This window comes from Cyrtonyx montezumae, unplaced genomic scaffold, assembly GCF_038088225.1.
Source record: "Cyrtonyx montezumae isolate F1298 unplaced genomic scaffold, pur_monq_1.0 scaffold_7, whole genome shotgun sequence".
Taxonomy (NCBI): Eukaryota; Metazoa; Chordata; class Aves; order Galliformes; family Odontophoridae; genus Cyrtonyx; species Cyrtonyx montezumae.
This window is the reverse complement of record NW_027072078.1, coordinates 21761955-21781312: the sequence shown is the minus strand read 5'-3', so window position 1 is coordinate 21781312 and position 19358 is coordinate 21761955. Positions and strand designations below refer to the sequence as shown.

At 54.4% G+C, this 19358-nt stretch overlaps 3 protein-coding genes across 5 annotated transcripts in view; 2 read left to right on the top strand and 1 right to left on the bottom strand.

The window, feature by feature from the left end:
- The window catches only part of USP37 (ubiquitin specific peptidase 37), a 34916-nt gene extending 34269 nt beyond the window's left edge, over window positions 1–647 (bottom strand). Inside the window, exons 1-2 of the mRNA XM_065751228.1 lie at window positions 585–647; window positions 186–377 (exon numbers count right to left, since the gene is read on the bottom strand). Of these exons, the coding sequence (XP_065607300.1) occupies window positions 186–341 (156 nt within the window). The 5' untranslated portion in view covers window positions 342–377; window positions 585–647. The remainder of the gene's footprint in view (window positions 1–185; window positions 378–584) is intronic.
- A 178-nt stretch (window positions 648–825) lies between these two features.
- CNOT9 (CCR4-NOT transcription complex subunit 9) lies at window positions 826–8917 on the top strand. The gene is given in 8 exon segments (XM_065751258.1): window positions 826–902; window positions 3268–3447; window positions 4224–4339; window positions 5059–5168; window positions 5856–5965; window positions 6866–6964; window positions 8835–8877; window positions 8880–8917. Coding segments are annotated over 8 exon segments (720 nt in total). The 5' UTR covers window positions 826–878.
- Window positions 8846–19259, top strand: PLCD4 (phospholipase C delta 4). 3 transcript variants are annotated; one of them, XM_065751238.1, is made up of 16 exons: window positions 8846–8926; window positions 13780–13831; window positions 13958–14116; window positions 14434–14662; window positions 14890–15019; window positions 15170–15401; window positions 15706–15907; window positions 16171–16315; window positions 16754–16906; window positions 17048–17188; window positions 17321–17477; window positions 17670–17786; window positions 18062–18240; window positions 18341–18476; window positions 18552–18701; window positions 18794–19259. In XM_065751238.1, exons 2-16 carry the CDS (start codon window positions 13807–13809, stop codon window positions 18898–18900), a joined length of 2262 nt encoding a protein of 753 aa, XP_065607310.1. In that variant the 5' UTR covers window positions 8846–8926; window positions 13780–13806; the 3' UTR covers window positions 18901–19259. The 3 variants fall into 3 exon arrangements, with proteins under 3 accessions (XP_065607310.1, XP_065607307.1, XP_065607308.1); XM_065751235.1 differs by lacking the exons at window positions 8846–8926; window positions 13780–13831; window positions 14434–14662 and having other exon boundaries at window positions 14030–14116; window positions 14912–15019; window positions 18341–18701; XM_065751236.1 differs by lacking the exons at window positions 8846–8926; window positions 13780–13831; window positions 13958–14116; window positions 14434–14662 and having other exon boundaries at window positions 14881–15019; window positions 16171–16285; window positions 18341–18701.
- Window positions 19260–19358: the final 99 nt, after the last annotated feature.

The window sequence follows — 19358 nt, the reverse complement described above, 5'->3', positions numbered from 1 at the left end:
CCACGGTGCTACACCTGCCGCTTGGCTCGTCCCATCCAGCGGATGCCATAACACCACACCTGAATAATTCAAGGCAGGGCTACACAGAGGGATTGGCGCTCAGGAAGGAAGAGAGGGTGCAGTGACACCCGATAGCCGGGAAGGGTAGGGCGGCTAGCAGCGCGGCACGACGCAGCAGCACCCACCTGGAAGGTCTTGGGGATGCCCCCCACGTTGTAGTGGACCACCAGGCTGACTTTGTTGTCCTTCTCCACGATCTCGAAGCTGCCCTCCTTCCACTTGGTGATGCCGGTCTGCATGCTGCGCATCCGCACGGGGCCGTGCACCTTGAGCGGGGCCATGGCGGGGGCTCACGGCAGCCGGCACCGCCTCAGAACCTGCGGGAAAGAGAACGCGTGAAGCGGAACAGGCGCTCACCTCCACAGACAGACGCGGCCTTCCCCGGAGGAGCGGGGGAAGCGAGCGGGACCGGCCACAACACGCAGAGGGGCGGCCAAAGCCAGACCCGTAGGGAGGGGCGGCCCTTCCAGAGGCGCCCGCCGGAGCAAGCCCCGCCGTGGGGGGAGGGCGGCAGCTCCCGGTACCTGCGGCCCGCAGAGGGGCGCGGCGGCGGATGGCGGGAACCGGCTCCCCGCGCGACGCACGGCACGCAGGCGCGCGCGCACCGCTTACGTCAGCGCGGCGGCGCCCTTCCCGGCACGCAGGCGTGCTCCCACCCCCACCTCTCCCGCCGCGCAGGCGCAGTTAGCGAGCGGCCCTCTCCCCGCCGCTGGTTGCGCGCATGCGCAGCTCGCCCCGCTGGAGGCCGCGTCCCCTTCCCAGCGCTCCGCGCGGCGCTGCCTCTATGGCGGCGGGATCCTGAGCGCCGCACCGGCATCATGCACAGCCTGGCCACGGCCGCGGTGAGCCGGTATTCTCGTTTCAGGGCTCTCAGGGTACCCTCGGTGGCCGAGCGCCTCGTTTCGCCCTCAGGGGATGGCGGGCGGGCGGGCCCGATGCCGCTCGGGGCGGTTAGGCCGCAGGGAGCCCCGGCTGCAGGCGGGGACGGGAAGCTGGTGTTGGGGGCCGGGCGGGCGGGCTGCCCGGGCGTTGTGTTTGCCCTTTGAGTGCTCTCTGGGCTTTGGAGAGAATCGAAGCGCTGCTTTCCAGAGTGCGGGAGGGCGTGCGAACTCGCACTGGGCTGTTTTAATCGGCGTTTGCGTTCTGAGAGCCGTGCAGTTGTATTAATTCTGGTAGGTAACGCTGCTCTGAGTGGAGTAGTGAATGAACTAAGAAGCTCCTGTGGGCTTTGTAAGTATCTCAGTGAGGCTGCTCTAATCTGAAGCATCGCTGTGCTCACCACAATGCTGATGGCTGAGCTTTGCCTTTAGGTCTCGAGACAGTGCTGCACGCTGAAGGCTGGAGAATAAGCTAAGAAAAAAAAATAGCTTTACTGTAGCTGTAGGTAGCAGTGGAAAGTCCAAATTAAACTAGTGAATTCACTGCTAGTAAAGTTCAAAGTTCATTTTGGTGGTCTTTGAGTTACTGATGAATCAGAATATCTTTAAAAGCTCTCTGCATTGGGTGTTGGCTGTTATCATCAGTAGCTGCTGCTCACATGGGGAACAGAGCTAGTTGCCTCACTCCAGTTTGTTTGGTTGTTGCTGGGGATGTGATCAGCAGGGCAACACCCTGTTCTTGGTGGTATGGAGGTGGCGTGGTCCTGTGGTGTGAGACACTGCTGGGTGCTGCCTCAGAGCAAGCAGACGTTGTGTGTAGCCTTTGGGGTTCTGCACAGTTTTAGGTCTGGAAAGGAAGGAAGCAACAAAAAAGTAGGAGGTAAGGGCAAAATGCAGCTTCGATTTCAATACTGCAATACTTACTGAGTGCAATATTTACTGAGTAACTGTGGTGCCTGTGAACGGCAGCTGGTTCTGACTAAGCCTGATACTGGACATCATAAACTTAATTGTCTGGAAAATCTGCTTAGTGCTCTCTAGGGATCATAGACACATGATTGTGCTTTTAAAGGGTCGATAAGCTTACAGGAACTGAAACTTGCAGCGAGTCTGGAAAAATAGATGGAAGCTTTAGATAACACAATTATAACAACATTACTGGTGCCCTGCTTGTTGCTCTGCTATCCCAAATGAAAACAGATGAGCTCTGTTTGTTCACCCTCTCACTCCCAGCTCTTATATAGGAGTTGCCATTGGAATTGCGCTCCTCATGCAGAAAATTTTTAGGATTGTTATTTCAGTATGAGGCTCTGGAGTGGAAAAAAATGAAATAAAATATGGTAGACAAGAGGAGAACAGAATAGGGGGAAAGGTGAGCAGGTACAAGCTATTACAGGTGTAGGGATTGGTAACAACACATCAGCTTACATTGTGCATAGAGAAAAATTACAACTTCAACTCACTGTAAATCCCACAGGTTTTTTTAGGACATGATTATGAATATAGCTGAGCAGGGAAACTACTGTAGCAATAGACAGGGAAGGCTCTGGAGATGTGTCCCAAAGGCTTGACTGTTGATGTCAGGTCCTGAACTCTTTAGTGTTCAGTAAGGAGCTGCTGGTAGCGGCATTGATGGCAGTGCAGTACATGAAGCAATTGCTTTAGCACATAAGTTTGCCTCCAAACTGTTGATCTGAATCACCACAGTTTTCTGTAGGAGGCCTGCTGAGTAGTTGTTTGCAACCTGTGTGCTCGATGTGGCAGCAGTGGCATGAGACAAGCTTTCATTGCAAGGCTTCTTCCTTGCTATTTCAGCAGAAACTTTACTACACTGCCACTTGTTTCCTATCCTTTTCATCTCAGGTCTCGCTAATTTTTGGTTGCTTTTTGGAGAGGAAAAGGTAGCATCTATGTTACTCAGGGTTTGTGGGAGCTTGCATTTGAAGCATGAAATAAATGCAGGCAAGACGGGTGATAGGTGGCTGAAGTATGTGTGGCCCCATCCAGGAGTTCTGCTGGTACAGGTGGGCAGTAGCATGGCTCTCATGTCCCTAAATAAAGTTATATGGACATTGTTGGCAGGCAGATTAAGGGAGACTGCCCTAACGAGTCAGGCCAGAAAGTGAAACATCTGTGTTTCAGATAGATTAAGTAGTAAACCTAATCTAAGGAATCATCCATATCCACAGCTTCTTAATGCAGCTTTAGTCCCTGCCTCTCTCAGCCACTTGCTCAAGCCCCTTTTTGCTTTACCTCTGAAGTTGTGAGAAGCATTTAAGTGGGACTTGGCCGAAATAGCCATGACTGAAGTTTTCTTCCTCCCTCCCAGCCTGTGCCAACAGCACTGGCTCAGGTAGACCGTGAGAAGATCTACCAGTGGATCAATGAGCTGTCCAGCCCTGAGACGAGGGAGAATGCACTGTTGGAGCTGAGCAAGAAGCGCGAGTCTGTGCCTGACCTTGCCCCCATGCTGTGGCACTCGTTTGGCACAATTGCAGCACTCCTTCAGGTGGGTAGGGAAGAGCTCTGCTTTATTCTGTGACACAGCACTGCCACATTGCAGAGCTCTGTGTGTCCGTGGGGTGGATCTGGGGAGGCACTGATAGTGCCTTTTCTGTGTGTATAATGGCTGCTGGGTCATGTGGTGAGGGGAACCATATGAGGACTACATTTCTGGTGTCTTGAAGGTGCCAAACTGTTTTCAGAGTGGCCCTGAAACAAGTGAAGAAATTTGTAAAGGAGCCATAGGTAGAAGCAGACAGTTTTCTGAATTGGATTTTTCACCTTCTGCTGCTTCCCCTGCATTGATTTAGAAGAGTACCAGCAGCTATGGTACGAATTAAGTGGGTGTGCTCTGCCTCTAGGCACAGGAACAGCATTCCTCTTTGCTCTGGAAGTTCAAAACAAAGCAGTCCCCACATCCACAGAGAGCCAGAAAATGAAGTGAGCCCTTTTTTGAGGCAGGGCTGAAATCAAAGTTTGAATGCATCTGTGTGGCTTCTTGTCAGACTGACTCTGGCATAACTGCCATTTGCTTTGCAGTGTCAGCCATATGATTTCATAGGTTCACAAGGTTGGAAAGGACCTACAAGATCATCTAGTCCAACCATCCTCCTATCACTGTCCCTGCCCAACTACTAAATCAAATCCCTAATTTCAGACTGGTGCTTAGTGGAAGCAGGCTAAAATCTCATGGCACCATAGTTCCTTGCTGGGCAAGTGCTCTTGTGCAGCTTCCTGATTTTTTTTTTCTCCTTTAATTTTTCTTATTACTTTTTTTTTTAGGAAATTGTAAATATTTATCCATCAATCAACCCTCCAACCTTGACAGCCCATCAGTCCAACAGAGTCTGCAATGCTTTAGCTCTGTTACAGTGTGTTGCATCTCATCCTGAAACAAGGTGAGTGTTTCCAAGTCTGAAAGTTTTCTGGAGCATTGATGATGTTGACAGCTCTGCCATTCTCTTTGACTCTGGGAGCATGTGAATTCCTTTCTACTCTTTTACCAAGAAAAGTGGAAAAATAGGCAGAGCTGGAAGATAGGCAACTGTCTGCTGCTTTCACTTGTTTGCATGGATTACCAGGATGGTAGCTTTATTGTGGTCCTGAATGCTTTGCATTCCTTGAATCATCCCAACATCCTGCAAATTCCCAAAATATTGGGTTGTGACAGACCCTAGGAGCTCAGCCAGAGACAAGGCTGCTTTTGTGCTGAGTGTTACACGTAGGTTCCTCGTTTTAATGAGCTTACAGTTATTTAGATCAGCTGCTCAAAGAATGGAATGAGCTGGGCTGCCTTTCCCAGAGGCTGTGGCAAAGGAACAGTAGCAAAGCCACACCTGCAGCCTCCAGCTGGTGCCTGACTTGAGGTTTCCTCAATCTGTGTTCTGCGTGTGTCAGCAAGGAAAAAGATGGTGTTAGTTCAGCTGAAATCAGTAGTTAGTGCACAAACATGGCCCAGTGCAGAATTAATTTCACACCTTACCATCAGTGAAGGAACTGCTACCCATTTCTAAAGAGCAGCAGCAGCAGTGATGTCAGGAATAGTCTGAGGCTGTGCGTGATAGTTCTGATTTGTGTGCTCACTTTGTTTTCCTTGTCTCTTGTGGGTTTCCTACAGGTCAGCGTTTTTGGCAGCTCACATCCCTCTGTTCCTGTACCCCTTCTTGCACACAGTTAGCAAGACACGTCCGTTTGAGTACCTGCGGCTCACAAGCCTCGGAGTGATTGGTGAGCAACAAGACTAATGCAGAGCACTGGTTTCCTAGTGAGCTGAATGCAGTTAAAGCTGTGGGTGTAGAAACCTGCATAACTGAAGTTAGGTCTGGAGTAGGAAGTGAGACTTTTTCCACTTGTAAGGAAACCTTGAAGTCTGGGCCTCTTGCCATAAACTTGCTTGCTGTTAGAAAAAGTATCTGCAGTTTTGTTGTGCCATTACCCTTAGCACAGCTAACAAGAGACTGTGATGAGAAGGGTGCACTCTGGGCTTTCTTTGTCTTTTTGTCGTTATCTTGGATGACAAGGCAAATATACCAATTTTTTTCTTTTTTTTCCAGCAAGAGTGCTTTTCTCTCAGTGCATAGTGTCTCAAAATAGGTTTCTTCTGAGAGGTTGCTGTTGAGTAGATGTGACTCACTGGAGGTTGTGTTACCACCAGGGGGAGAGCCAAGAATGTATCCCCTTTCTGAAAAACAACTGGCCTCCAAACCCAGCTCAGTTACTTTTGCTTCCAAAATGATATCTTCTCCAGCCACAAGCTGCAGCATATTTAGGATGGGAGTTGCTCTGTCAGTCATTCAGATCTAATGATTCCTGGCAGAACACAGTACAGGCCATCTTTGATAGGCAAGGTGGGGGTGTTTTTGTTTTTTAAACAATTTATCATTTAATGAACTTGCTTTTTGTTTTTCTTTCAAGGAGCCTTGGTTAAAACTGATGAGCAGGAAGTGATAAACTTCTTACTGACGACAGAAATTATCCCCCTGTGCTTACGCATTATGGAATCTGGCAGTGAACTCTCCAAGACGGTACGTTTTGTTTTTCTGGAGGGTTTCTTTTGTTTATATCCAACTGACCAGGCAGTCTGTAACCTGCAGAGTTGGCTGATATCCTGTTGCAAATGGTGCAGCAACTCTTGGTGGCCTTTTGCCTCCTCAAAAAACAAAAAATGTGTGGCAGTTCTGCTAGGAAAGATCTTGCTGTTCTCAAGGCCCAGTCTGCTTTGTAGCTCAGCAAAGTAACTTTCAGTGCTGAGCTGGATTAACTTTGCTTTGGCATGAGAGAACAAGTGCTGTAATCACTCAGTGCTCAGGTTGAGCAGCAGCTGGTGGTGGTGGTGATTATGGAGATGATGACCACACCGGATCAGTTTGTTACCCGGTTTGATTAGGGCCCCATCCCACCACGAGTCCAGACCTGTGGTCAGAAGACCCAGGTAGGCTGGCCACAGGTTTCAGTCTGTGTGCTTTCCTAGGTGACATATCTGACCAAGGCTTTTCCAGGAAGTCACGTGTCTGGTCATGAATCAGTAATACTTGAGATGAAAACTGAAACCAGCTTGCCGTGTACACGGCAGGGCCAAGGGCTAGTTGCTTTTCTTGCTTCCTACTGTGTGCCCAGAGCGGTGTAGCCATAATATGAGGCTATTCCAAGCAGCTTGGCTGTAGTTGCTACTTCATGCAGCCTGCATCTAGTCATCTGGTATGCAGTGCTTTGTGTCTATCTTTTTTTCTTAGCCGGAGATGCCAACCATTGTGCAGTGTCCTGCATTTCAGTTTGGCTTTAAACTTGAAATCAAGTACAGCGTTTTCTGAAAGGCCTTTTGGCTCTGGGACTGCCATGAAAAGAACACAGCACAAAGACTGTTATTCTTGGGGACAGATGAGTTGTTTTCATGTGTTCTCTTTTCTGCTTTCTTCCTGTTCTAGGTTGCTACATTTATTCTTCAGAAAATCCTTCTGGATGACACAGGGCTGGCATATATCTGTCAAACATACGAGCGGTTTTCCCATGTTGCCATGATTCTGGTAAGATTATTTGTTTCTTCTGCTGAAAAAAAACCCAAATAGTTATACGTGTGCTCTAACAGTTAACTTCCTTGGCAGCTGTTGTGCTGCTCTGTGGCTGGAGCACAGGGTGAGATGGGCAAGCTGCTCTTGGACTATTTGCTTGTAGCTCTGTAGCTCTCTGCTCCTGCATGTTTCCTTTGTATAGCTCTGGTTTGTCTGTTAAGAGAGTAGATATTAGTTGTTGACCTGATTTATCTTGAGGACTTTCTTTTATTACATCTCCAGAAAATAAGAAGGATTTTAAGAATTGTTGGTTGTGACTTGTTCTAATTTTATGTAAAGATGATAACAGGTTCAAACTGCGGATCTGTTTTCTGTTTCCCTGTTTTTCCACAGCACGTTAAAAGAATACAAGAGGTTGAACAAAGGAGTAAGAGTGAAGCAAACATATATGATACTTGCCCTTGTAACAGCCTCCAAGCTGCCAGCTAGTTTTTGATTTTGGATTTCCAGGACCAGCTCTGGATTTTCTATGCAGTAACCCCCAGTGTGTTTGTCCAGTTCTCCCCTTGAATTGCATATGCAGTGTCCTTTACCAGGGAGTTGCACAGGTTTCCTGTTTGCTGCCTAGAAAGCCAACCCCAGTTTTTTAATTTGAACCCAGTTCTTACTACAACACAATACTCTAAGTCTTGTGTTGGAATGCACAGAGAACAGTTTTTGTTCATTCCTTCTTGTCCCCTGTGAAGGAGAGATTGAGGTACCCGCATTTTGTTCACCCTGAGAGTAATAGCCCCAATGGATTATTTTCTTCAGCTTACTGAAAGAGAAATATGTGTCTGCACTGGAACAGCCATTACCCTGCTTTTGTGTGTGTTTGCTTTTTACAGAGCCAGTCTCAGGAGAAGGAAATGCAGCATTTAGTTAAGCACTTTGTAGTCCTGGTTCTGTGCCTAAATTTTGATGCTTTCATTGGGAATATTTATTAGTACATCTGTTTTCCCAAACATGAAAATAATATTTTCCTCCTAACTCACAAGTGAGCAGCAAAATATGAATGCTTGTGAGCTGATGTCCAAAATATCCAATGTGATGTGACTTCTGTGGTTGTGGAAGGGATCAGCTTTGGCTGAAAGTACATCCAGCTCAGGGGCAAGCAATTAAAAACAGAAGCCCTGGGATAGGGAGGGAGGGAGACTAAGGAAGGATCTCAGGCCAGTCAGGGCATGAACACAGAAGAACGTGGACGTGTGAACTTACATTAGCATGGAAGAAATGCTATTTGTGGTATATTCCCACAATTGATTGAAACACTGATGCGATAAAGATGAAAATGTTCGTAAGACATTTGTTCTGTATTTCAAAACCAGGGATAATGTACTCCTGTCTCCTGAGGGTGCTGGGTTGCTTCCTAGTCTGCTGATAAATGTGTAAGATGTCCTGCAAGTGTTAGAGGCTTTTAAGAGGGCAACTTAATAATTCCTGTTCAGGAGCTGTCAGAGGAGCTCTGTGACCTACTGTTCCTTATTTTGAAGAAATCTTGGTATCCAGGGGATAGCTAAGAACAGAAAGCTTCCAAAAGGCCAGATGAGGCAGCCCCCACTAATGGCTAACAGGCTGAAAATGCAAACACAGGTGAATTTTGCTAATGGGGAAATATGACTCAGTGCAGGTGTGTGAAAGCATCTGTAGTGTTCACTAGGCTAGGTATGTTCAAGGTCCTACACAGTGTGAGAAAGAGATGCGTGCTGTCAGGAAAGGGGCTGGGCTCCATGCAGGGCCATCCAGCCGGAAGGTAGTGGGCTCTGTAGGGCGGGGGGCCAGGGTAATTTAATGGTCTTTCCCATCAGACAGTCACTGACTGCTGGCACTGGCCTTTGTCAAACAGGGTAAAATGGTCCTGCAGCTCTCCAAGGAGCCGTCAGCACGGCTGCTGAAACACGTTGTCCGCTGTTACCTTCGCCTTTCTGATAACCCCAGGTAAACATTTAAGGAGTTTGGGCCAGGGCTTCTCCCGTCTGCTTGGAAGCACAGCTTTTCTTGCCATTGCTCACTTGGAGTCGATTCATTGTCTGTCCTTATAACGACTCATTATGGAAAAATGTTGGGTGCTTTTGGTTGGTTTTGGGGTTTTTTTTTGGTAGCTCCAGGAGCTTACGTGGTAGGAACAGTGCCTACTTGGAGCTTGGTCGGATTCAAGCTGTGCAGGTTAATGCTGCCTGAGCTCAAATGTTGCTTGAACTGAATATGAGGGGAGGACTGAACTGGAAGGTGTGCCGTGCTCTCCCTCTTCTACATCATGTGAGCTGTTAGCAGTAAAGTAAATGGATGAAATTCAGCCTGAAAGCGGTTTATATTTTCTCAGCTGACCAGCAGCTCTACCCAAAGCTGCTGAGTACGCGTTCGTTGTCTGCCTCTTCTGGCTTTGCTCTGCTGTTGGCTGGGAGGCTTCAGGACAGGCACAGGGATTTGCTTGGTGGGATCTTGCTTGAGTGACGGGAGCTGAGCTGGTTGGCAGAGCACCCCGTGCTCAGTGGTTTCCTTGGCTGGCCTGGTGTTGTGTTCCTGGTGGGGTTTGCTCCCTTCTTGCCCCTGTGAGTTTATTTGTTGGGCCCCGTTTTCTTGTCTCTTGATGTAGGGCACGTGAAGCTCTCAGGCAGTGCCTTCCTGACCAACTGAAGGACACCACCTTCGCCCAGGTCCTGAAGGACGACACCACCACGAAGCGCTGGCTGGCTCAGCTCGTCAAGAACCTGCAGGAGGGTCAGGTCACTGACCCACGGGGCATCCCCCTTCCTCCGCAATGACTGCTGGGGGAGGTGGGAGATCGGGGAAGAAACAGCTCAGGTTTACAAAGAACTAGGAACAGATAACCTCTTCTGTAACAAACTGGGCATGCCAGCTGACTTTCAGTCTGCCAGCTTGTCGGAGCGCTCCACCCAGCCAAAGGCTGCTCTAGCAATGCAGGATGCCTCTGGGGATCACGACACCAGCAGATGCTGATACCGCAGCTTAAAAAAGAAATCAGTAAAAATAATCTGTAAAGATCCCCATCCCTCCAGGAGGCTTGGCTGGCATCTGTCCCTGCATCAGCAGGCAGGGGATAGCGTGGATGTCCGCTCGTGCAGCTAGCTCAGACTTCATGCAAATAGCGTGTGACAATGGGTGTGTGCCACAACCCTCCAGTTCCTTGTCACTTCTTGTTTACATGTCTGCTTAGATGAGTGAGCTGAGTAAAAGCTGATGCAGTTGTTTTATCCCCTGTACAGACTGCTGCTCAGCTGCAGGTAGCCTGGGGACAGCTTTCTTCCCTGCAGGTACATCCTTGCTGTTCATCCACCCAGCTAGCACAGCAGGCTTCTCCTTTTCCTTTCCTTTGATATGAAGGCAGTTTGCAGAGCTGAGTGCTGTAGTGCTTGCCTCATGAGCAGGGGTAGGTTACATGTGATGAACTGCGTGTTGTCAGCTTGGTTCCAAGGGCTCTGGGGGGAGGAGAAAATGGCAAGCCTGTGGTTCCTGTGCTGTAAATAGTGCAGTTCTCCTGTGGCTATTGACGCAGCACTGACCAGCAGCTGAGGGCTGGTGCATGCTGGCTGCTGATCCAGCGGAGCCCTTGCCCAGCAGAGCTGCTGCCTGGCTTGCCCAGTGATCAGCAGGCCACCACTGCCAGTCCCCTACTGTGGGACAGCAGGGAGCTGCGTCCTGCAGGCTCCAGGTACACCAGCCCCCGTGTCCCCTCCTGCCTGCCAGGAACCTCAGTCCTGATCACACGCCTCCCAGCACGGCTCTGCCGTCTGACTGCATCCATTTCAGCTTTCAAACCTGCCTTGGCGTCTGCCTCAGCCCCACTGCAATTAAACCGTCTGGACTGGCAGCCACTTACCTGCCTTCCCTGCACGGAGGGGTGGTGTGGCCCTGGCAGGGTGGGCTCTGGGGCTGTGTTGCAGCAGCCAGCTTTGCTGGCACTTGGCTGCAGCTGGGCAGCCTCTCATCCCCCTCTGCCAGCCCATTTTGCTGATTACCCGCAGTGTTGTGCCAACAGTGTCTTAAATCCCATCTGGTTTCCCCTCCTTCTTCCCGTTGCAGCCTTTGCATAACGAGGGCAGAGCCCGGCCTCTTCCTTGCCCTTGGGTCCCGTTTTATAACCATTGCCGCCTTTTTTTCCTTCTCCTAACCCCGACCTTGGCGGGGTGTGAAAACGCTTCTGTTTTTGTAAGTTCTGGTTAATAAATAATAAAACCCCAGTCGGCACAGATCGCTCCCGGCCTGGTCTTTGGGGGAGGGCAATGGGGCGAGGGGGGGTTGTTGTGGGTGAGAGGAAAGGAGAGCTGTGCCAGCTCCTCTCTGTCCTCTGGGTGCTCGTGGCCTTCTGTGAGAAGCTGCTGGAAGTCTCTCCATCTCCTCAAGAACGTAACGTGGTTGGGATGCTGAAGCTGGGGTGCAGGCTGCTGTTTGGTCCCACACCGCGGTGTGTGCTTGCAGCTGCTCCCTGGCACACGCTGTCACTCTTATTACGGTGTTAGAGCCTCTGCTGCTGATGAGCTGTGGCGGGGAGGAGATGCGCGGGGCTGGCGGCCCAGGCCAGGCTGAGAGCTGTGTCCCTGCGTGGTTGGGGCAGGGCTGTGCTGGCCCTGCTGCGCCCATGAGCGGCGGCTTTAGGCTGCGCTGCCGCCCGGCTCCGTTCTTCCCGTGCAGTCGGGCGTTGCCACGAGGTTTGCTCCCAGCGCTGCAGCCCTTGCACTGAAAGCTGCCCGCCCTGCAAGGGAGGGTAATGCTGGGACCGCGGGGTCCCATGCCCTGCCCGTTTTGCTGCTACTTTGGGGCCGATCCAAGGGCTTGGGAAGCCTTAGAGTGAAGGTCAGGGTGCGCTGGGGCTCCCTGTGCCCCCCGACCCGGGCCGGGGGTGGGAAGCGACGGGCAGGGCTGGAGCTGGACCCCCGTCCAGGGCTCCGCAGCCTCCCCGCCCCATGGAGCGGCGATCGCGGCGGCGTGACCTTAATCCGGGCCGACCTTGACGGAGAGCGGCTGTGGGGCCGGAGCCGAGCGGGGCGAGGGGCGTGCGGGGGCCGTGGGGGCGGGCTCGCCGCTCCGCCGCTGCCAAGGGGCGGGCAGCCCGGGCAGCCCCGGCCCCGTGCGGCCGCAGTCGGAGGAGCAGCGGCGGTACGGCGCGGAGCGGCACCGGAGAGCTGGTACGGGGCTGAGCCGTCCTCGGAGCTGGGGGTAATAGGGGCTGCGGGGCGGGCGAGCTGCGGGCTGGGGGGACGAGTGCCGGCGTGTTCCTCTGCTGGGGGGTTAGGTGCACACACCCCCCCACCCCCCACCGCAGTCCCGAACGGTGCACCCCGTGCGGTGCTGTGCTGTCCCCGTCTCTTGGGTGGTATTTAATTCTGCATGGTGACGGCTGGGGTGCTCACACCGCTGTTCCCCCACCGTGCGTGGGGACTGTCACCTCCGGGCACTGGAGCGCGGCCGCCCGCAGCCCTGCGTCGCTGGCTGGGAAGGGAGAGGCGGCCCTGGCAGGAGGCAGCAGCCCTGCGGGTCGGGTTTCCAGTCGGACAGCTCTGGCTTCAGCCCCTGGCTCCCGTCCCTCTCTCCTCGATAGAGGAGCAAGGCTCAGAGCCGAGCTCTGCACGGCCAGTGGTTCTCGTGGGCACAGGGTGTGCTGGGGAAGATGGACAGCCACGGTCCCGCTCTGCACTCACGGGGTCTGCACCCTGCGGTGGGAAGGGTCTGCTGTGCTGTGTGTGGGGCAGCCCCTGCTGCCCTTCTGGGAGATGGGCTGCACACCTTTGGGCCATGCATCTTCCTGGCACAGAGTAGGGGCTGGCACTCTGGGGTATTCGTTTAGTTCCAAAACCTCAGCTCTGCTTCTGGCCCAGGAGCCATCAAGCCACCCCCTGAGCGCTGCCACCGTTTCCTGTGGGACCAAGTGCTGAGCTCAGCCCCATTGGTGGCACCAAACAGATTCCTGTCCTGGTATCTCCTGAGCCTTGACATCTCTCCCTCCACTCTAGCTTCCCAAAAACTCTCCTGGCCCCATCCAGGCCCTGCACTCACAAGGGTCTGGCAGCTGGGCTTGGCAGCTGCCTGCACGCTGACGGCACCCGCTATTCCCAGCCCCACAGTGCTGGTGCTGTGCTGAGTCAGGGGCCTGGGGTACAGCCAGCACCCTGTTCCCCTCACCCTGAGCGGGACCCCAGCCCGTGATGGGGCTCCCCCTGCACCCACATCCCTGCCCGCCAGCTGCAGTATCTGGTCCTTGAAGGCTGCTCAAGCATCCGGGCGATGAGCACATCCAGCAATTTATTGTTGGTCTAATTAAAGTCTTAACAGCCTCATCAAGGACTTATTGTCAGTCCGGTTGCATTTATAGTCCCACGTGTTCCTACTCACTCTGGCGGTGCTGGTACTCTGCTCCCATCCCTGGGGCCCTGCAGTGCTGGGGTAGTGCTGGTCACTGACCTGGGCTCCTCACTGCTACCTCCAGACGTGGTACAAGGCTGCCCTCCCAGCACTGGGGCTCTCCCCAGGCTTCCAGTTTTGCCAGCTCCCAGAGTGAGGGAGAGCTCAGGTCCTCTCCCAGATCCGAGGCCGCTCTTGCAAGTTTTTCTATTTCCCCCCCCACACCTTTCAAGCTCTGGCTTCCCGGTAACACAATTAATATTTCATAAGAACAACGGGACGAACTTGACACTTAATGAGAGGGTGAGCCGGCAGGAGGCACAGGCAGGTGTGCTCACACTAGGGCACACACATACACCACCCACAGGTGCTGGGGACAGACACCCCAGCAGCGTGTGGCCCTGCTCCCAAGCCCTCTCTTCCCTCCCCAGCAGTGGCAGCACAGAGGAGGCAGAGCCATGGCATCGCTGCTGTGCAACGCCCGTGAGTGTCCCAGCAGAGGGGTGCGTGGGGCAGGGAGATGTGTGGAGCCCATTCCTCCTCCATCCTGGGTCTCAGAGGCTGGAGGGAGTGAGGTTTTCCCAGCGATGCAGCCTGCTGTGCCCCCAGGCATCCAGCTCACGGAAACACTGGAGAAGATGCAGCAAGGGACGCTGATGCGTAAAGTCAAATCCAAGAGCTGGAAGAAGCAGAGGTACTTCAAGCTTCAAGATGACTGCATGACCATCTGGTATCAATCCAAGAGGACGGGCAAAATTGAGTCTGCCTGTGAGTAGCAGCTGTGGTGCGGGTTGTTAGTAGGATTCAGATTGAACAGCAGGGTGAAAATATGAAGATTCCTAAAACTGTGCTTGCAGAGAGTACTGGGGTTCAAGAGAGGCTGTTTGTGTCTAGGCTCTTCTCATCCACATCTCTCTGGATGAATAGGTGGGTGGGTAGTTCAGTGGGTGAGCGGGGTGGAAAGATGCATGGATGGATGGATGAGCAGAAGAAGAGATGATTGGAAGGACAGATGCCTGTGGGCAGTGCCCCCTGCCCTGCAGTCCTTGTCCCCAACAGACAGGCCTCCCCTCCCTCTGCCCCAGTCTCCATCAGCGATGTGGAGACAGTGCGGGAAGGGCACCAGTCGGAGGTGTTGCAGAGCCTGGCTGAGGAGTTCCCCCCGGAGCGCTGCTTCACCATTGTTTTCTACGGGCGCCGGGGCAATCTGGACCTCATCGCTGGCACAGAGGAAGAGGCACAGTGCTGGATCCAGGGCCTGCGCCAGCTCATTGAGGTGGCCACCAGCATGGACCAGAGGGAGAGGATAGACCAATATCCTTCCCATGGGCGCTGCACTGCTCTTCACATTCTGTCCTTCCCCAGTCCCTGCCACCCCAAGCCCCGCGTCTCCAGCCATGTCCCAGCATGTACTTTTATGGGCCTCACCATCTGCATCAGGGGAGGAGAGTCCACAGCAAAAGGAAAAGATCTGATGCACCCCTACTCCAGCTCCCTTTGCCAAGGCCCTTTCCCTTAACGTGCGTCCTGGTTTCTTGCACATGGATTCGTGACTGGTTCCAGAAAGCTGACAAGAATAAGGATGGGCGCATGAACTTCAAGGAGGTGCAGCGTCTCCTCAAGATGATGAATGTAGACATGAATGAGGACCATGCCCTGCGACTCTTTCAGGTAAGCACCACATTTGAGGGCTGGATGGGCTGGCGCTGGCTGCACAGTGCTTCCCTTCCTTCCTCCCTTCCTTGTGCCCTCCACTGGCAGTGGTGATGCATCATGCGCTGGGCACCCCATGCTGCTGATGCTGAGTGAGCTCCCTTGCAGGCTGCCGACAAGTCAGAGTCAGGGACGCTGGAAGGGGAAGAGTTTGTGCTCTTCTACAAAGCCCTCACGGAGCGTGAGGAGGTGCAGAGCCTCTTCCAGGAGTTCTCTGAGGATGGGAAGAAGCTGACGCTGCTGGAGCTGGTGGATTTCCTGCGGCAGGAGCAGCTGGAGGAGGAGGGCACGGAGGAACTCGCTATGGAGCTCATTGACAAGTACGAGCCCTCGGAGACAGGTGAGAGTCTGGAAAACAGCTGTGCTCTGCACTGGGGAGAGGACTGGGCATGGGTGAAGGGCTCACCATTGCCCTGGTGTGATCTGGGTGCAGTTTTCCCTTTATTTGATCCTTTCTTCTGAAAGAGGTTGGCCAGTCATGGGGTGACAAGCTTTGGCTTTGGGGCCCACCTCCTTGGGGCCACCTCCATGGTTCCTAATGCTCCAACCTAGTCCAGGACGCCAGGAGCCACCAGCAGTCTCGTCTGCTTCTACCCTGTCTCCCTTGTCCCTGGCTTTGGTTGAGTCTCCCGGTCTGCCCACAGCCAGGGCTCGCCACGTGCTGAGTGCTGACGGGTTCCTCATGTACCTCTGCTCCCCGGAGGGCTCCATCTTCAATCCTCAGCACCGAGCTCTGTGGCAGGACATGAGCCAGCCGCTCTGCCACTACTTCATCTCCTCCTCTCACAACACCTACCTGATAGAGGACCAGATCCGGGGGCAGAGCAGCATCGAAGGCTACATCAGGTAATGCTCTGCTCCCTCCCACCTGCCCACCAGTGCAATGCCCACCTGGCCATTCCAGGAGGAAGGTCCCTCTTGGAGATGCTGAGCCCAGTTTTTCCTTCTCTGAATGCACGCATGCATCCATCCATCCATCTCATCCTAGATGAGAGTCCTCACCCTGGCACATGTCCCCTGGTCCTGCAGGGGTGACACACACCACAGCCAGAGGGAGGGCAGGGGGCTGGTGCCTTGGCTGGGGTACCGGGGTGACTGCCCCCCCATAGGGCTCTGAAACGGGGCTGCCGCTGCCTGGAGGTGGATTGCTGGGACGGGCCGAACGGGGAGCCTATAGTGTACCACGGCCACACCTTCACCTCCAAGATCCCCTTCAGGGAGGTGGTGAGCACCCTGGGGAAGTACGCCTTCCAGGTAGGGCACTGGGTGATGCTCAGTGCAGTTGGGATGTGTGGTTTTGGTGAGGGGCAGCATTGGTGAGGACGGTGGCCATGTGCATGCCCTGGGGACAGCACTGGGGGGGGCTGACCTGCGGCCCTGTGCTGTGCTATATGGGATCTGGGAGCTGATCTGATGGGGTACAGGGATGAGAGGGGGGTGCAGGTGGGTTTTGGGGGCACTGAGGTGGGTGGAGAGGGGTGAGTGAAGGTCTCAGGGGGATCCAGGTCATGGTGGGTTCCTTTCTGCTACTGAGGATGCACGTGAGAGCTGGCAGCTATACCCATCTCACCAAAACTCAGCTGTAGCCATGCAGCCCCTCACAGCCCCCCAGAGGTGGCTGCTTCCTCTCCTTCCACACCTCTGCTCACCCAGCACCGGGAGGGACAGAAGCACTCACCCATTGCTCCCCAGGCTTCCGACTTCCCAGTGATCCTGTCCTTGGAGAACCACTGCAGCATGGAGCAGCAGGAGGTGCTGGCCCAGCAGCTGAAGGACATTCTGGGGGAGCAGCTCCTCACTGCCACCACTGATGGGCGCGTCCCCACCCAGCTCCCATCTCCGGAGGTAGGGGCTGAGCAGGGTGAGGAGGTGGCTCTAACGCCCCCCACCATCCTCCTCCTGCCAGCAGGGACAGTGCAGTGTCCTGAGGAGGAGAGGGGAGCCCAGCAACTCAGGGTCCCCACCTCTCTATCCCCGACCCTGCAGGAGCTGAGGCACAAGATTCTGCTGAAGGGGAAGAAGATCGGCCGGCTGGAGGACACGCTGGATGGGCCAGGGGATGAGGCACCTGATGTGTCTGATGATGACAACGGGCCAGAGGCAGAGGAGGAGAGGCGGAGGATGAAGGTAAGTAGCCTGGGCTGGGAACTGGTTGGGAGACCTTTGTCTAACCTGACCATGCCCTGTCTGCACCCTGTGGGTTCCCCTGCCTGCTCCATCCTGCAGGGCTGGTGGTGCTGACACAGCTCTACCTTGCAGAAGGACAGGGAGAGCCTGGCACAGGCACTGTCTGACTGCGTTGTCTACTGCAAGAACGTGTCCTTCCGGGGTTTCCAGGAGGCCCGCAGCCACTCAAGGCCCTCTGAAATCTCCTCCTTCTCTGAGGCGAAGGCCAGAAAGCTCATCCGGGATGCAGGTGAGGTGGAGGGGCAGTGGTGTGTGGGGAGTGGGCTAGGATGGAAGGCAGGGGTCTTCTGGGTATAGGGCTGGAGACCTGGGCTACTTGGAGGGGAGAGGGGGGAGAATGGCTGGGTGGAGGGATGGATGGGTGGACAGGCAACACAGGTGCCTGTGCAGACCAAGGGATGACCTCACACTCCGTCTCTAGGGAATGAGTTTGTCCGGCACAACGCCTGGCAGCTGACACGCATCTACCCCAGCGGGATGCGGACAGACTCCTCCAATTACAGCCCCCAGGAGATGTGGAACGCAGGGTGTCAGATTGGTATGGGCTGTGAAAATCAGGGCTCTGGGCTGGGGAGATGCCCTGGGTCCCACGTGAAGTGGCCCCACCAACACCCGTCTTGGTGCCAGCTGGTGCCAGTTCTGGCTGCAGCTCTTGCCCTGGCCCAGGGACACCTGACATCAGTGCCTTGTCCCCTGTGTGTCCTCTCATCTCTGCCTGTGAAGACAGGCTGGTTTCTGCCTCCAAAGCAGGGCATGGGGCCTCCAAGTTGCCCTGTGCCATCCTGAACCTCTTCCTGGCCACCTTCCCCCCAGTGGCCCTGAATTTCCAGACAGCTGGCTTGGAGATGGACCTGTGTGACGGGCTGTTCAGCCAGAATGGCCACTGTGGCTACGTGCTCAAACCGCCCTTCATGAGGGACGAAGGGACCCTCTTCAACCCCAGTGACCCCAGCACCTGGCAGGGCCCTGGCCCCGTCACCTTGACAATCCAGGTACGGGCTGAGGAGGGGTGCTGGGGAGCTGTGTCAGCATGCTGGGGCTCTGCCTGTCCCAGCTGGATGGAGAGCCATCCTGCACATCCCTTCTGCAAAGGTGATCAGCGGGCAGCAGCTGCCCAAAGTGGCTAACAGCAAAGATGGAGCCATCATCGACCCCCTGGTGCGTGTGGAGATCCATGGGGTGCCTGCAGACCAAGCACACCAGGAGACCAAGTACATCGAGAACAACGGTGAGCCCGCAGTACGGGGACCTGCTGTGCCTGTTCCTGCCCTGTCACCCACCAATGCCTGCTCTCCTTTAACAGGGTTTAACCCCCACTGGGATGAGACCCTTCAGTTCCAGCTCCACGTGCCCGAGCTGGCCCTCATCCGCTTCGTGGTGGAGGACTATGACAAGACCTCCAGGAATGATTTTGTGGGACAGTTCACCCTGGCTTTTGCCAACATCAAACCTGGTGAGCGATTGCTATGCAGGGAGATGCCGAGGGGCTCAGCCAGGTGCTAGGGAGGGGGGTGGTCAGCCACAGCCTCGCTGTCCCCTCTGCAGGTTATCGCCACATCCACCTCCTCTCCAAGGATGGCACCAGCATCCCACCCTCTTCACTCTTTGTCCACATCCGCATCACCGAGCCGCCTGGCCCTGAGCAAGACTGAACCCACGGTGCCAGAGGGACCTGGATAGAAGCCGTAGGGCTGGCCTGGTTTTGGCCCCATGCAGTTGTGGCCACAGAGCTAACCACATCACCCTGCAGTCAGTCTGTTTGTGTAGTCCCTGTGTCGTCGTTGCTGCTGTGCCCCCTTTGCAGTGACCTCTGGGGGCTGGGAAAAGGCAGTGATGTCTCCATGCCAGGTTTGGGATGCTGCCTCCTGCCCTCCCTTCCCAGGCACATGTATGGGGTCTGTGCTGGTGTGTGTCTCTTTGTGTACAGCTGGCCCCGGCCACAAAGAGGAAGAGAGCTGGTGCATGGGGCTGGTCCCCAAAGCCAGGGGAGCAAGGCTGGAGCAGAGCAAACTTCAGGCAGAGTTGGGAGAGGAGCCGGAACTCACTGCCCCCAGACCCAACAGAGCCAGTCAGAGTCCCTGACCTGCACAGCCACAGTGGTGCTCCTGCC

What these genes read in the sequence shown, in the direction of transcription:
- PLCD4 (XM_065751238.1), top strand. Translation starts at nt 13,807, where the DNA reads ATGGCATCGCTGCTGTGCAACGCCC. An exon ending in CAGAGGGAGAGGATAGACCA is followed by an intron (nt 14,663 to 14,889) that starts ATATCCTTCCCA and finishes GGTTTCTTGCAC; the next exon opens with ATGGATTCGTGACTGGTTCC. An exon ending in AGGAGAGGCGGAGGATGAAG is followed by an intron (nt 17,189 to 17,320) that starts GTAAGTAGCCTG and finishes TCTACCTTGCAG; the next exon opens with AAGGACAGGGAGAGCCTGGC.